Below are 16,094 nucleotides of genomic sequence, written 5' to 3'. Positions count from 1 at the left end.
CAAAAAATGACAACAACAACAAAATAAAAATAATAGGCTACAGCCCATGTAACGTATTCTCTACAGCGGGGACGAACAGGCTTTCCTTCCACGTGCCAATTTTTACGCAGCCCGTCAATGAAGAAGAGGACTATAGGTGTTTTTTAAATTCATATTTTTTTCTTTTGGATTCTGGATTGTGCAAGGACAGAACAGAACAGGGGCGTCCAGAACCGGGAGTACAATAGAGAAACTTCGGGGAGTGTTCGCCTATAGCCTGCCTTTAAACGGTAGTGGAGAGGGGCTTCTCCCCACCCATCCACCCACCTGACAGATCATTCGCGCCTGCTTTGTCCACAACCCCGGAGCCAAGACGTTGCTGCGCGGAGAACCGCGTGGCCCCAGACCCAGCACCGGAGTCCGCGTGGGAAGGTCGGCCCTCGTTATCCTCCAGACGGGCGGGATGATGGTCCACTGCGCGGGGTGCGACAGGCCCATCCTGGACCGGTTCCTGCTCAACGTGTTGGACCGAGCCTGGCACGCCAAGTGCGTCCAATGCTGCGAGTGCCACTGTAACCTGACGGAGAAGTGCTTCTCGCGTGATGGGAAGCTTTATTGTAAAATAGACTTTTTCAGGTAAGCATTCAGATTGGGGATTCATGCGAAAAAGCAGGTATGCCAAAAAACTCAGTGAACTCACCAGGGAGAATTATAACCCCGCTGCTCTGAAGATTTGTTTGTCTGTTTTTTGTTATTGTCTTAAAATGCTGAAATTGATTGAATGTCACACAATGATCAAAATAGCTCTCGTTATTGCGTCACTCACATATTTAATTAACCATAATGATATTATTCTGTACGCATACACATTGTTTGTGGAAATGGATATGGTTCACCAAGGCCTACTTCACATGATGGCCTATAATTCACCTATAGGCGAGATAGCCTATCAGTTATTTAAATTGTTTTAGAATGTCACTTCAAATTATAACATTTCAAGCCTTGCAGAAATAATATTGTAACCACATTGGTTTCGCAACAAAAATCCTATCATTATTAGGCCTATATAAATGTATATAATTTCAGAGTTATAAGTTCATTCTAGAGCTCTGAATATCACACATATATTTAGCATTTTGACAGAACTATTTAATCATAGCCTGAGATGTCCACGTTATCACTCTTTGCCCGCTTGAGTTTTACATGAAGAGGGTGTTTTTTTAGAGACACCGGGTGTGTTTTCTGACAATATGAATCATAATTTAATTCCTAATATTCATAACCTTAATTCCTAATATTTATTATGACAAATAATATCACTTTTATTTATAAATCAATATTATTGGGGGGGTTGAATATTATGTCGGCTTGAATATTCACTTCTCTTATTAATCCATTCATGCACATGGAGGCAATTGAAATCTATTTATAATATACATTTTCCTGTCACCTGTACTCTCTGTTTCCACTATTGTTTGGTCCAATAGATTTTAAAACTTAACCATTAGGCCTACGCCAGCCGCTCAGTTCTTCAAAGTGGTAATTCAGTGATAAGTGTAGGCCCTTGTTTGTGTACGCGCACTCTCATAGCATCATACCAATTAGTTATGTGTCAGCTTTTTTCCCCCTCCTGTACAAATTGTTTAATGACATGTGAGGCCCAGTAGTTAAGCCTTTGTGAAGGCAATGTTGGCCTCAAACGGCCTTGACCATCATATTAGCCGGCTTCCATCCGTGGATTTAAATGGCCGAACAATTAGCCAGGCGAAACAGTAATCACCCTAATGTAGCCATTTGTTGTGTAAGTAGTGCTGTGTCCTCGCCGAACCGTGCATGTGAAAGGGTACAGTGGAGCGATACTATAGCAAATGGCTGGAGAGAGAGACAGAGAAAAAGAAAGAGAGAGAGGGATTCTGATAAAAAATAAAGGGGGCTTGCCTCGACCGCTCGCCCCCGTCCTCCAACCCCCACACACACACCCCTCAAACACACACTACCTCCAATAATCGTATTATAATTGAAATATTTTCAGTTCCTGTATTTTTTTTTTCGTCCTGAGGCGACGCCATGTTGATGAGAGAGATTACCAAATCACCATGAGAGGCGCGTGATGAGGTTTCTGGCTCGTGATGAGGTGGATTAGGCCTATTTATTTCACATCGGAGAGGGAAACACTAAAGTACAATGCATGGTGGGAGAAACACATACTAAGGCTTCCCATTCACCCATCACTGTATGTGGCACACCTTTTCTTCCAGTGAAACACTTCATTTTCAACTGATTTACCTTGTCGACTTATCCCCGGAAACGATGAGACGTTGAGTTAGGCTGTTATATACTCGCCTGTCTATCCATATAATACGAGTATATCCACCATGCTTTTTTTGCACGTGAAGAGGGTGCATGTGGATTAACGGGAGATTTCACGCTAAAATGTTCCTAGTCCGTTTAATCCTCGGATATCTCTGTAGTCACAATGTGACGACTGTCACTAATACGTTCTGCGTGGGTTTATTGTTAAAAACAAGAATTATGGTATTTCTCAGTCTAGCGCAGGTGCTACATTTTAGGCTATATTATGTATCAAGAGTAGTCTGTTAGATTTTAACGAAAAGGATTTCGAAATAGCCTACCCTTTCTTCAATCATGGCAAATATGTAATACAATGAAACAAATGTATAGAATAAAAACAATAAATTATAACTACTATAAAATACCTTTAGTCATTGTTGTAAGTGTTTTGTCATTGCGATTTCGTAATTTTCTTGGAACAAACACTTTTAATCAGGTTACGCGCCAAACCTTCTGCATTGCTCACAGTTGCAAAATTCTCTATAGGTCTACATGCATAATAGGCCTATACATTTTATTTATTTTTTTAAATTAAAAGTTAGAACAGTTAAATGTCCATCTCAAATGCATATTTTTTTTATATGTATTTCTGTGTCGTGGGGATTTCACATCAACCCCTCTCTCCTCTCTCCCTTTCTTTTCAGGAGGTTTGGGACGAAGTGCGCGGGCTGCCTCCAAGGCATCTCTCCCAGCGATCTTGTGCGCAAGGCGCGCAGCAAGGTGTTCCATCTCAACTGCTTCACGTGCATGGTGTGCAACAAGCAGCTGTCCACGGGCGAGGAGCTCTATGTCATCGACGAAAATAAGTTTGTGTGCAAAGAAGACTACCTAAGCTCAGGGGCTATCAAGGAAGTCAATTTGAATTCAGGTAGCCTAATTATAGCTAAGGGTTTCAAAAGTGCGTCCACAGTAGACATTCTAATGTAGACATTCTAGACGGTCTACTAATGTTCGTCTTGTTCTTGGAAAAAATTTTATCCACGGTTGCCTGAAAATAATGGACCTTTCTTTCTTAGTAGCCTATGCATATCCCCCCCCCCCCCCAAAAAAAAATATATATATAAGTGGTATATTATTGTCTGCATTTTTATTTGAAACCAACGAGCATCATTTAATGCGGGTTGTATTTTTGGAAGACTGCTTTGGCCACCTACGTTAACTGATTAATTTGCCTGTATTTATTTACTGATCGTTTCAACGTGGGGCTATTTGGGGCTATTTGTGCATGATGAGAAACGCCTTAAACTACAGCTGGGTTGTATTTGTTGGATTTCTAAAATAGGGTAGGCCTATACCACATATTCACATATGATTTTGCGAACTAAAATGCATGAATTCGAAAACCTATTGTGTTACTATGCCTTTTAATTTGTTTTTATCCAGAGCCATAACCTAGGCCTATATCACGTCCTGCAATAGGCCTCCGTCAGGTAATTCAAAACCATGGACATGGTGCTTGTCTGCGTGTTAGTTCTGGCTCTGCATGCGTTGGAGTATCGTCTGCGTCCAATCTGAAGTAGCCTAGTCTTATAGATGTAGATGCATTTGGGGATTCTATTCTATATTCTAGTTTACTTTCCCATTTTAGCTGCAGTATCGTAGGCCTACATGGTCCAACATTTGTAGCCTATGGATAATTCGGCTGCAAGTCACTTCCTCGCCTAATAAATAAATATCTCTAAAATGTCGTTATTCAACATTCAACTTGATATTGTTAAGATATTAGGCCTACACTTTGGGGTGTGTGGAACTAAAATGTGTACGTCAACAACTTTCAGAAAAGCTTGTGTTTATGGGGTTCTCGGGCTCCCATCACTGCCGTTCGATTTTGTCTTTAGATCAGCAAGGTGAGGAATAACATTTGTATCCTGGAAAGACGTGACATTGAATTTGACCCCTCGTTTGGTGTCTGTAGCTGCAAATGTGAACATACTGACATTCTCGCGGCCGCAATGGGCCGTGTATAGGGCATGTGTAGCCTAGCGTTTGATGATGTTCCCCAACAAAGCATCTCCGCCTCGCTGAATGCATCTGACCAGAGCTCAGTCTTATCAACGCTATAAATTCCTGTCAGATGAATGGCTCAAACAGCCCTCCCCTCGGACAATGACGTGCTGTTATCGTGCGACGCAGCGGGTCCTTGGGGATCAGCCTAGCTCCCTTTTTTTTGTTTCACATTACATGTATAATTTCTCTTTCATTATCTCGATCGCTTAGGTCACATGCGGGCAGTGTCGAGTTGGTTACACCTGTTTTATTTGTGAAGATTTAAACTGGTAAATCCATGTATTTGGTCTGTTTCATATTGGTTACATTGGCAAAGTGTAGACTATTTTATTTATTTATATATATATATATATATATATATATATATATATATATATATATATATATATATATATATATATATATATATTTAAGGAACTGAAACGGCTTCCATATTTGTATTTTGTGAGGTGTCATTGTTCCACATATTCTAGTTTATTTGTGATTAGACAGGCTACAGCAATAATCTAGTAGTAGGTCCCATGACACCTTCGATTGAAACCTTTCCATTCTCTCCCGTCCCCCAGTGTCATCATGCACAGACAGAAGTTTATCGCCGGACCTCCAGGACCCGATACAGGACGATACAAAAGAGACGGACAATTCCATGTCCTCGGATAAGGACATGAACAATAACGAGAATGAGGAGCAGAATTCGGGCACGAAGCGGCGAGGCCCGCGGACCACCATCAAAGCCAAGCAACTGGAGACGCTGAAGGCTGCCTTCGTGGCCACGCCGAAACCCACACGACACATTCGGGAACAGTTGGCCCAGGAGACGGGACTCAACATGCGGGTTATACAGGTAGGAGAGCAGGCTAACTTGAGCATATTCATTGCTGGTTGATGCAGAGCCTGGTTTTTATTTGGACAAGTTAGAATTCCTATTATAAATAGAACAGAACTTTATCAAATAGGATAGAATAGAATAGAAGCTGGGTTGATAATGTTGAGTTTTCAGGTCAAATTGAGAAATAACGTTCTGTGGTTTTTCTCTTTGCTTGTTTGATGAGCACTGTTGTGTTTTGGTAGGCTACATGGTGTGCCTGCTGTCTTTACCATTCGTGATAAATTAGTTAGAATATATCGAGATTTAATTAAAGACGTACTTGACAAAGTGAGAGTGAAAAGAATGTCGCAACACAATGTAGTTTATTAACAGTCCGGACCCTAAAAGTTATTTGAATGAAGTAGACCTATCTTTGGAGGGAAAACGTCTGCGAAAAATAACAAGACACGTTCAAGTGAAATGCATAAATCTATCAAATCAGCTCGAGAGTTAATGGACCTCCCTCCCCGGGAAATGGAAATTAGTGTAGAAAGTACCTTGCGTATTTGTTTGTGATATTTTTTGTAATATTTTGCTGCACTATCAATTGATCAATTAATATAATTAAGGTTACTATTTCTTAAGATTGAGTTGTGGTTTTCTTTATCTCTTATCAATTTAAGATTTTGAATAATCAGACATTAAATTGACCAGTCTATTTATCGTCTATTGTAGCCTATTTAGACTCCTGTTTGATAGGTTTAGTTTTTTAATTAAAGCAAAAGATAAATTATGATTTGAATCAATTTGAATTAAAGATGGAAGACATTCGTTTCTTAATATGACATATTGTATTTGCTGTTGATTTCTCATGTATTATTGAAGCAAGTAGAGTACCCGGCTTGCCTGCACAGTATGTGTATGTTTAAATATGTAGCATATCTGTAGCCATAGGCCTTCACATTTTAGAAATATAATGCACTGTTAATGCTTTTAACAGCCAATAATTGATCAATAGTGTCATTACACAAAAAAGCCCACAGCACTGCACAAAAATACTGTAAACAGGTATGTTAACAGGTGCACATGCCAACCAAGACAATTTAGAGGTTTAAATGAGCAGTTCTGGTCAGTCAAGGAAGTATGAGGATTTTTCACTTCTTGAATTGACAAATTAAAACTGAATTGTCCTCAAACCCTGTTAGGGAGATCTGATGGACCTGTGACAACATGTGAGATCATAGTCATTGCTAATGAGAGTGTAATAACATTACTGTTTACCATCTTGAAGTGGAATATATCCTCACTGCTGCCAACCACATTCAGATCTCTAGCCTTTATGTCATAACCACACACATGCACACACACAAACACACACTCTCGGTGTCTGGGTTTAGACTGTGTTAGGGTGATTAGCACCATCACTGCCAGCTGAGATGTGGCTTTTTGTGTGCTTACAGTAATTACCACTGATTTCACTGATTTACATGCTGTATATCGTACACCCCTCTCGCTCCTCTGTCCTCACTCATTTACTGCCAGACAATCTCTCCTCTCCTCTCAGACCAGGCCCTGTAGCATCTTCTCAGTTTCATGTCTCCACAACACTGAATCGATCCCATTTGTCTCTGATTAGCAACAACATAATGCACTGTGGTATACTGTACAGTGCATTCGGAAAGTATTCCGACCCCTTGACTATTTCCACATTTTGTTACGTTTACAACCGTATTCTAAAATGTATTAAATTGTTTTCTCTCCCCTTATCAATCTACACACAATACCCCATAATGACAAAGCAAAAACAGGTTTGGATTTTTTTGCAGATGTATAAAAAATAAAAAACTGAAATATTACATATACATAAGTATTCAGACCATTTAGTAAGTACTTTGTTGAAGCACCTTTGGCAGCAATTACAGCCTAGAGTCTTCTTGGGTATGACAATACAAGCTTGGCATACCTGTATTTGGAGAGTTTCTCTCATTCCTCTCTGTAGCACTCTCAAGCACTGTCAGTTTGGATGGGGAGCGTAGCTGCACAGCTATTTTCAGAGCTCTGGCTGGGTCACTCAAGCACATTCAGAGACTTGTCCCGAAGCCATTCCTATGTTGTCTTGGCTGTGTGCTTAGGGTCACTGTCCTGTTGGAAGGTGAACCTTCGCCCCAGTCTGAGGTCCTGAGAGCTCTGGAGCAGGTTTTCATCAAGGATATCTTTGTACTTTGCTCCGTTCATCTTTGCCTCGATCCTGACTAGTCTCCCAGTCCCTGCCTCTGAAAAAAATCCCCACGGCATGATGCTGCCACCACTATGCTTCACCGTATGGATGGTACCAGGTTTCCTCCTCAGGCCAAAGAGTTCAATCTTGGTTTCTTCAGACCAGAGAATCTTGTTTCTCATGGTCTGAGAGTCTTTAGGTGCCTACTGGCAAACTCCAAGTGGGCTGTCATGTGCCTTTTACTGAGTCACTCTACCATAAAGGCCTGATTGGTGGAGTGCTGTAGAGCTGGTTGTCCTTCTGGAAGGTTCTCCCGTCTCCACAGAGGAACTCTTCCACAGAGGAACTTCTCCCTGACCAAGGCCCTTCTCCCCCGATTACTCAGCTCTAGGAAGAGTCTTGGTGAATCCAAACTTTTTCCATTTAAGAATGATGGAGGCTACTGTGTTCTTGGGGACCTTCAATGCTGCAGAAATGTTTTGGTACCCTTCCCCAGATCTGTGCCTCGACACAATCCCGTCTCGGGGCTCTTTGAACAATTCCTTCGATCTTATGGCTTGGTATTTGCTCTGACATGCATTGCCAACTGTGGGACCTTATACATTTTCACTTTGTTATTATGGGGAATAGTGTGTAGATATCTGAGGAAATGTTTGTATTTCATCCATTTTAGAATAAGGCTGTAACGTAACAAAATGTGGAAAAAGTCAAGGGGTCTGAATACTTTCCGAAGGCACTGTATATAGAACCAAGATGGTGGACAGTTTCATCACCCCCCCCCCCCCCCCCTACATTTAAAAAAATAATAATCTAAATACCTTCAATATTATCAATTTCCATGTCGGCTCTATGCCTGGAAATGCCCTTGTTCGGAGCAAAGTATACCGTACTTCAAACTTTCCAAAAAAGTGTTTGAAATTCTGCCAATTCTGGATATTGTTGTTAATTTAAATGTAGTGATAGCTGACACTTCTGTCTATAAAAATACACGTTTCACATTTTGCTAATATTAATAAGATAAATATTCTTTAAGCCTCAAGGCAAAATTTAAAAAAAAAAAAATTGTTATAAAACTGCAGGGGGTCCCTGTGATACTTCTCTACGCCACAGACAACCGCAAGTCAACCTTTGCTCTCAGAATCAAATTATTACATCAGTTCTCAATGCGGATGAAGACAAGCTTTGACACACTGCCTGTCACCAAGGTATCCATGCATGGAGTATGTCCTTTCTGATGCGATGGACATCCAGTTGAGTTTCAGTTAGTTTTCAGACATGATTCACTCGGTTTTATTTCGTTCAAATTTGATCAAATCATTTTTATTTCGCTTCAGTTGTACTTTTCGTGTTAGAGACAGAGACTAGCCTATGTGTGGGAGGTTAGGAGCCATTTATGTCTTGAGGCCTAAAGCTTGCGTTATTTTGGGATGTTACTTCTTGCCACTGGGGGGCAGACCCCGGTGAGGGGTCAGGTCATAAATTTGCTTATGTTTTAAGTTACAAATCAATCTTAATGTGACTTGGATTAAAAAATATAATTATTGGTTGTCTGACTCAGATTCAGACATTTCTGCCGCACCGTTCAAAGCTATGGCCATCTCTGGTTGTTGTGGGTCAATGGTATTCCCTTGCCTGTTCTGTAATAACTTGATAGTCTTGACTATGTTCGCCCCATTGACAGTTACGACAAGTAGGATCTTCTCCTCTGGTATGTCCCATGCTCCCAATGTCCTGTCCCACCTCCCTGGTGTGTGGATGCTAAATCCGACGGAGCTTGAGCAACGCATGCCGTGCCTTCTTGAAGGAGGGGTGATAGAAGCAGGTTGATATGTACAAAAGCAAAGCAGTCGATCCTCTCTTTATCGGTCCGTCCTACACACAGGGTTATTTTCTATGCCTCTTTCAGAATCTCCTTCACTTTCTGGGTTGCTGTGTCCATTTGCAAAGCAATCAAGACATTTACTCCAGCAGCGCCGGGAGTTCTAAATTTGGGATCAAGTGTTTGGTTAAACTTTCTGAAGGCTGGCTCATTGTACAGTCTCATGGACATACCCGACGGGATCAATAAACTAACCAGTGCTTCTTTCTTCTTCTTTTTTGTTTTTTACTCGTTTGAATTAGGTTGCCATGTTTCTGCTCTTTTCATTCCAACTGCTAAAGTTGATTGTCCTAACGTTGCAATTTGCGTGCAGCTACTAAGAGCTGGTGGCTGTCTCGCGTTGTCTTCATCCTGAAATGGTTTGTATATGGTTGTACACCGCACAACAATATAAATGCAACATGCACCAATTTCAATGATTTTACTGAGCTACAGTTCATATAAGGCAATCAGTCAATTTAAATATGTTCATTGGGGCCTAATCTATGGATTTCACATGACTGGGAATACAAATACGCATCTGTTGGTCACCGATAGCTTAAAAAAAGTAGGGGTGTGGATCAGAAAACCAGTCAGTATCTGGTGTGACCAAATTGGTTGTGTCCTGTGAAATGTTGTCCCACTCCTCTTCAATGGCTGTGCAAAGTTGCTGGACATTGGAGGGAAGTGGAACACAGCGTCGTACACGTCGATCCAGAGCATCCCAAACATGCTCCATGGGTGACATGTCTGGTGAGTATGCAGGCCATGGAAGAACTGGGACATTTTCAGCTTCCAGGAATTGTGTACAGATCCTTGAGACATGGGACCGGCCATTATCATGCTGAAACGTGAGGTGATGGCGGTTGATGAATGGATCTCACCATGGTATCTCTGTAACTGTGCATTTTAGAGGGGCCTTTTATTGTCCCCAGCACAAGGTGCACCTGTGTAATGATCATCCTGTTTAATCAGCTTCTTGATATGCCACACTTGTCAGGTGGATGGATTATCTTGGCAAAGGAGAAATGCTTGCTAACAGGGATGTAAACAAATTTGTGCACAAAATTTGAGAGAAATAAGCTTTTTGTGTGTATGGAAAATTTCTGTGATCTTTTATTTATTTCAGCTCATGAAACATGGGAACAGCTACATGTTGCATTTATATTTTTGTTCAGTGTATCTCTGTTCCACACACGCTGCTGACACACAATACACTTACTTTTGTCCTTTCCAGCAATGTACTCAAGACAATCCCATACAGCCTTCTGCTGTCGCCAATGTTCACTCACACACCTGCCCTCTTATTTCTTCCCTGTTAGCTATTGATAGCTAGTGATAGTGATGCACAAGCGAGTCTATTTGAAACCGGCATCTCCTGGCATCATTAACCCACCAGCTTCAGAAGCATAAAAACCCCATTAGAAAAAAAGCTTGAAAACCCCATTACATTTTTTAGCCCGAAGTTTAGAATTTAAAAAACTAAAACTTAACGTAATTTGACATTTTTTATTTTAGTTAGTTTTGCAATCAAAGATAATAGTTTCAGTGTAGTTGAAGTTTTTAAAATGTTTGTTTTAGTTTCAGTTTTAGTTTACTATAAATAACCTTGAGGAGTACCTCATCACCTCATATCTTCCACCATCCTCTGACATTCTGCAAGAAACACAGTCACACACATCCAACACCGCACATAGTTGCTGCTGAGTACCTATATCCATGTCCCAGCATCCTCCGCAGCTGTGGAGCAGCTTTTCATCATTGCAGGGCATATCTTCAGACCAGATCGCTGCTCCATGTCTGACAAGCATTTTGAAACCCTGATGTTTTATTATTGAATGTAACATGGCATCTTGTCATCCTTCATGAGACACCAGTGTAAAGCTCAGGCTGCGTATTTGGATTAAAAAGTGAAATGATATGTTTGTTAATTCAAATCAAACTAGGAAGTACATTAAAAGCTTTTTTCAAATACGCCCAAACAATATATACATATTGTTTTGAAAATACTGTCTTTCAAATACTTCCAAGGATATGTATTTGTAGTACTGGTGATTACATGCTAATGCTTAACAAATGGTATTTTTTTAAAAATACATTCCAATATTCAACTACTTTTTTTCTTCTTCAAGTAAAGGTGTTCTAAATACTTGTGAAATGTATTGAAATACCTGAAACAGTATTTGAACCCAGGTCTGGTGTGCGCGCGCGCGTGTGTAGTCATCCCTAAGCAACGCTCTCTCGAGGGGGGAGCGAAAGCATTTCCATAAAAATGGAACCTTACAGTTAGACTATTGTTCTCAATAGGCAGGTGTCGTCTTTGCTAGGAAAAGCATGGAGAGGAATACCTAAGTGGTTTTAGGTGTTTTTCTCTGTGTTTTTTTCCTGTTGGTTAATCTCCGACACAGTGGGAATTGTGCCTCTGGTGTAGCCTAGCTGGTGTTAACATGTGTTATTATGCAGTGCCGACGCAGAGACAACGAGCAATGTGTTATGTTTTTAGAATGCAAAGTAAGTCCTCCATATGTTGAAATATCTCCTCTTCGCCTTTGTTCCTGTACAAAGGCAGTTTATTTGACTCCGAGGAGGAGCGACGACTGTGTTTAACTTCTCTGCTCTCTCAGCTGTGTTGTTGTGTTGAGGCCTGCCGGGGCACATGGGAAATAGTGACCTATTGAAATGAATGTGTTGCTCTGTGCGTGTTCCTTTGTGTCGCTGACTGATTCATTGATTTTATTGGATAATTTCAAAACATGCCGACGTCCATATCACTGGTTACAAAACAGCTCCAGTGTGATTTCTGTTTCTTGGACACCACTGGGTGTTTGTTGGTGGCTATGGTGTCTCTCTCTAACGCCCGAGTCCTGGTTGAAAGTGAACCTCCACTCTGCCTCTCACATACAGCCATAGTCCTCAAAGTGGAGAGGCTGAATATCTTATTTCAATGTGTCTGGGTTGGACGTTGAGGTAGAGACCGTGTCCATCCACGTTTGTTAGTTTACCCTCACTGCCTCCACCCCACATTATCCATATTCCTTATATCTAAGCGAAGCCCTTTAATTCTATTCAGTTATTTCTACAGGCGATGTGCCTAAGAAGAGCTCTTTTCTATACCGGTCTCAAGACAGCAAAATAATAAAAATTTAAAAAATATATATATGTATATATTTTTTTAGGTTAGCAAATTCATCAGGGACCGACCCGTCAGAATATCAGAACACAACTCCTACTTTACAGTGCGATACAAAAAGCTGACACGCAGTTTTACTATGACTTCTGCGGTGCATGGCCGAACTAATCAAGTTCGGTGCTCTGGAAAACATTTTAAAGGCCTCCCTCTCGTCATCAAAGTGAACATTTTGCCGTTTTAAAGCCAATTTCCTGCTATTCTACACATTTTGCCTCCGGGCAGAGAGAAAATTCTGTAGTTTTAAATCTTAAATTACAGTGCATTATGTTCAAAATAAAAATGTTGAGGAGTACAAGAAGAATTGAGTTGAATTTTTTTTTATCATTGATGTTGTGCAGTCCCTGTGAAATGCGTTTGGAACATCCAAGGGCTAAGAACACACGTTGTGAATGTTTAACATTACATTGTATTGCACTCTCTAAACTTTTCCCACAGATCCCTTGTCCAAAATGCATTTAATCTGTTGTAGCTAGCAGTACTCATTACACTACAGAATTCAAACTCCTATATGAGCATAACAAGCCTAGTTAAATAGCACTCCCAAGTCTGTGAAATGGACAAAGTAAAAATGGACAAAAACTATTAAGGTCTGAAATGAAGGTGGATTTAATTTGAGGGTGATTTGATTTAGATGATGATTAGGAGTGGGACCTTGTCATTTCAACTACCTTGTAGTTTTCCCATTTGCTTTTTGTGTTGTAACACTTAATGTGAAATGGATAATGAATACATCTGGCGATCGTTACTGTCCATTGTAGACAAGTAATGGACTAGAAATGAAGCTAGATTAGATATGACTTTGATTGCGACACTCTGTGTGCCTGTGTAAAAATGCAGTATAAACAACTGTTGTTGTTTTTTTCTGTCCGTGAAAAGGAAATCTTAAACCTATTAAAATAGTTTCACTTACTTTGATCTGATAACAATCTTAGATGCTTCTCTGGGTCATAGGTCCTTATAGATGGGATGTGGCCTGATAACTCACTATCTCTTTCTCTGTAGGTGTGGTTCCAGAACCGTCGATCTAAGGAGAGAAGGATGAAGCAGTTGAGTGCTTTGGGGGCCCGGCGGCATGCCTTCTTCAGAGGGCCCCGGAGGATGAGGCCCCTGGGAGGACGACTGGAGGACCCAGACATACTGGGGCCTGGGGCCTATGGATACTACACAGGTAAGACACACTCACGGTTTGATTATATAGTGGTAAAATACACTCGCCGTCAATTCCCTTACGTCAGATAGCATGATGACTCGGTCATCATGCTGTCGCTAAAGCTCACCTGTCGCTAAAGCTCACAAGTGATCTCTGATGAAGATTTTAGTGACATGGTTTTCGTCAGGTATGCCATTTGCTGGCCTTTTGTGCTGCCCAGCTCTGTCTAAACTGCAGGGGGACAAGGGTGTTGACTGCTCCTCAAGTGGCCTACTGGAACAACATAGACAATTCTGAAATATAGAAAAGTCAAATGTTGAAATCAAGACATAGATCATTCCGGAATGGGCTGAAAGTGAACAACCACAGAATTCTAAAAACAAATGCCAGTTTGCCAGTTGATCATCCCAGCAGTACAAAGCTGAAGAGAGATGTTGCTGAGGAATCAGTCATATACTGGACCATAGCAGCCTCCATCCACAGTAATTAAAAGGGAGCTGTGAAGGATAGAACGAACGGGCAGGGAGGGAAGGAGGGGAGAGGAGGACAAAACCTTAATCTCTTGCTTCTAGCTCCCTCCGTTCTCAGCATGCCTCTTTTCACACCCTTTTGTGCCTCGGTGGAGCCGGGGAGCTCTACTGTATTAGCAGGACTACTCCTTCCATCCTTCTGTTCCTCTACTACTGCTGCTGCTTAGAGAGGAGGCTGTGTGTGTGTGTGTGTGTGTGTGTGTGTGTGTGTGTGTGTGTGTGTGTGTGTGTGTGTGTGTGTGTCTCTCTCTCTCTCTGCCCCTCCCTGTCCCTTCCCCCGGCCGCCCCAGGAGCAGGTTGATTCTCAAGGTCTGTCGTAGCTAGCAGGGTTCTGTTTGTGCGACTCAATAATTAGCTTGTTTATTGTTTTTTTTTTTTTTTCTTTGAATTGGATTGGATTTCATTGCATTGAAAGTGGATTTCTCCTTCCCCTCATTAGCACAATTTGTAACATGAGGTTGGCGTGCTGCTGATTTAGTTATGTCGAGGGGAAACGTTTCTTTGTCAAGTTAGGAACAAAGCCTGATGAAATGCTGATTGTCTGTCTGACTACATTTAACTGATCTTGAAACAACGTGTGGGTTTTCCAGATTGTTGATTTATGTTAGTTAGTTAGTTAGTTAGTTAGATTAGTAAGAATGGTTGTTTAACATCAAACTGTACACTAAACAAGACATTATTGAATTTGTGTTTGCTTAGTTATTTTTGCTCTTTCCCTCTGTGGTACTGAAACAAGAACCCACTCACACTTAAAGCTAAAGTGTATGGCGTATAACTGAAATGCAGAGTAGAAAGTGTGATTTTCATCTCCTTTTTTAAAAGTTGAGGCGCTTTGAAAAATAAAAGAAGAAAAATCCTCAAACTAACTCACAAAAGGATGAGTGTCAGGACTAAAAAAAGGAGTTCCCGTGTGAATTTTAGAGTTTAGCTGTGTTTTGCTCTTTCACTTTTCAGCTATAACAGGGAACTAAAACCATTCTCCTCCCCTCCAGGAAATGTTACTTAAGCTACTCAAGATCTTGAATCTTTATGCAGGTCCGCTTTTTAAAAGTGTGTGAAGTTCCATTTTTGAATGTAGCTAAATAGATTGTTTTGTCTGTGTGCTGCACAATGAATTAGATGATTTGCTTTCTATTTGAATAATCGTATCTCCCCCCCCCCACACAGAGTACCAGGGCGACTACTACGGAGGAGGGGGAAACTATGACTTCTTCCCCCACGGCCCTCCTTCCTCTCAGGCTCAGTCTCCAGCAGAATCCCCCTATATCCATGGAGGTGCCATGGAGGGCTCTGTGTCAGCCCACCACCCCTCTGATGACCAGAGGTTCACGGACATGATCTCCCACGCAGACACCCCCAGCCCAGAGCCCGGCCTGCCCAGCTCCCTGCAGCCCGTCCCTGGGGAGGTGTATGGAGGGGGGCCCAGCCCACCCTTCTCCCTGGCTAGTAACTCTAGCTACAGCGCCCCCATGTCCCACCCCGGACAGGAGATGGGAGAGACCACCGTCTGGTAGACTAGAGGGGGGGACGTCTAGATCTGGGATCAGGGTTTGGGGGGTGGGGTGGGTGTGAACTTCCCAGTCAATTCAGGAGATGAATTTGAAGACGTTATGAATGAGTTATTATGAATTGAAAAGTGCCGTTTATGTATTTGTTCATTGGGATTTTGAATTGGCTTGCTGAATTGATGGAAGGTCCCCCCCCCCCCCCCATCGACTGAGGATCCAGGATGGGGCGGCTTTGCTGGAAAAATATGAACTTTGTGGTACTATTCGCCGCCCCATTCAGCCCTGGATTGTAGTAGAAATACACCCCCACCCACCTCTGGGAACCATGAACTGGGATTGAAAAGAAGAAAAAAACATGCTTAGGCGGTTCCTCTCGCCCCCGTATCTTCCCCTCTCACTCCGAGAAGCAGTGGAGGTATCCATTGCTGGAGACTAAGGACACGTGATATTGAAGAGAGAGATCCAGAAAGAATACAAGCCAAAAGGGACGTTTG

General features: G+C 41.6%; 1 protein-coding gene across 1 annotated transcript; it reads left to right on the top strand.

The window, feature by feature from the left end:
* The first annotated feature begins 442 nt into the window (after positions 1 to 442).
* Positions 443 to 15,606, top strand: LOC139410036 (LIM/homeobox protein Lhx5). Its single transcript, XM_071155464.1, has 5 exons — positions 443 to 615; positions 2,976 to 3,199; positions 4,905 to 5,182; positions 13,415 to 13,580; positions 15,260 to 15,606. Exons 1-5 carry the CDS (start codon positions 443 to 445, stop codon positions 15,604 to 15,606), a joined length of 1,188 nt encoding a protein of 395 aa, XP_071011565.1.
* The last annotated feature ends 488 nt before the right edge of the window (positions 15,607 to 16,094 follow it).

Source organism: Oncorhynchus clarkii, chromosome 5 (assembly GCF_045791955.1).
Source record: "Oncorhynchus clarkii lewisi isolate Uvic-CL-2024 chromosome 5, UVic_Ocla_1.0, whole genome shotgun sequence".
NCBI classification, from domain to species: domain Eukaryota; kingdom Metazoa; phylum Chordata; class Actinopteri; order Salmoniformes; family Salmonidae; genus Oncorhynchus; species Oncorhynchus clarkii.
This window is presented reverse-complemented; position numbering and strand designations above follow the sequence as displayed.

What these genes read in the sequence shown, in the direction of transcription:
- LOC139410036 (XM_071155464.1), top strand. Translation starts at nt 443, where the DNA reads ATGATGGTCCACTGCGCGGGGTGCGACAGGCCCATCCTGGACCGGTTC. An exon ending in TCAACATGCGGGTTATACAG is followed by an intron (nt 5,183 to 13,414) that starts GTAGGAGAGCAG and finishes CTTTCTCTGTAG; the next exon opens with GTGTGGTTCCAGAACCGTCG. An exon ending in GGCCTATGGATACTACACAG is followed by an intron (nt 13,581 to 15,259) that starts GTAAGACACACT and finishes CCCCCCACACAG; the next exon opens with AGTACCAGGGCGACTACTAC.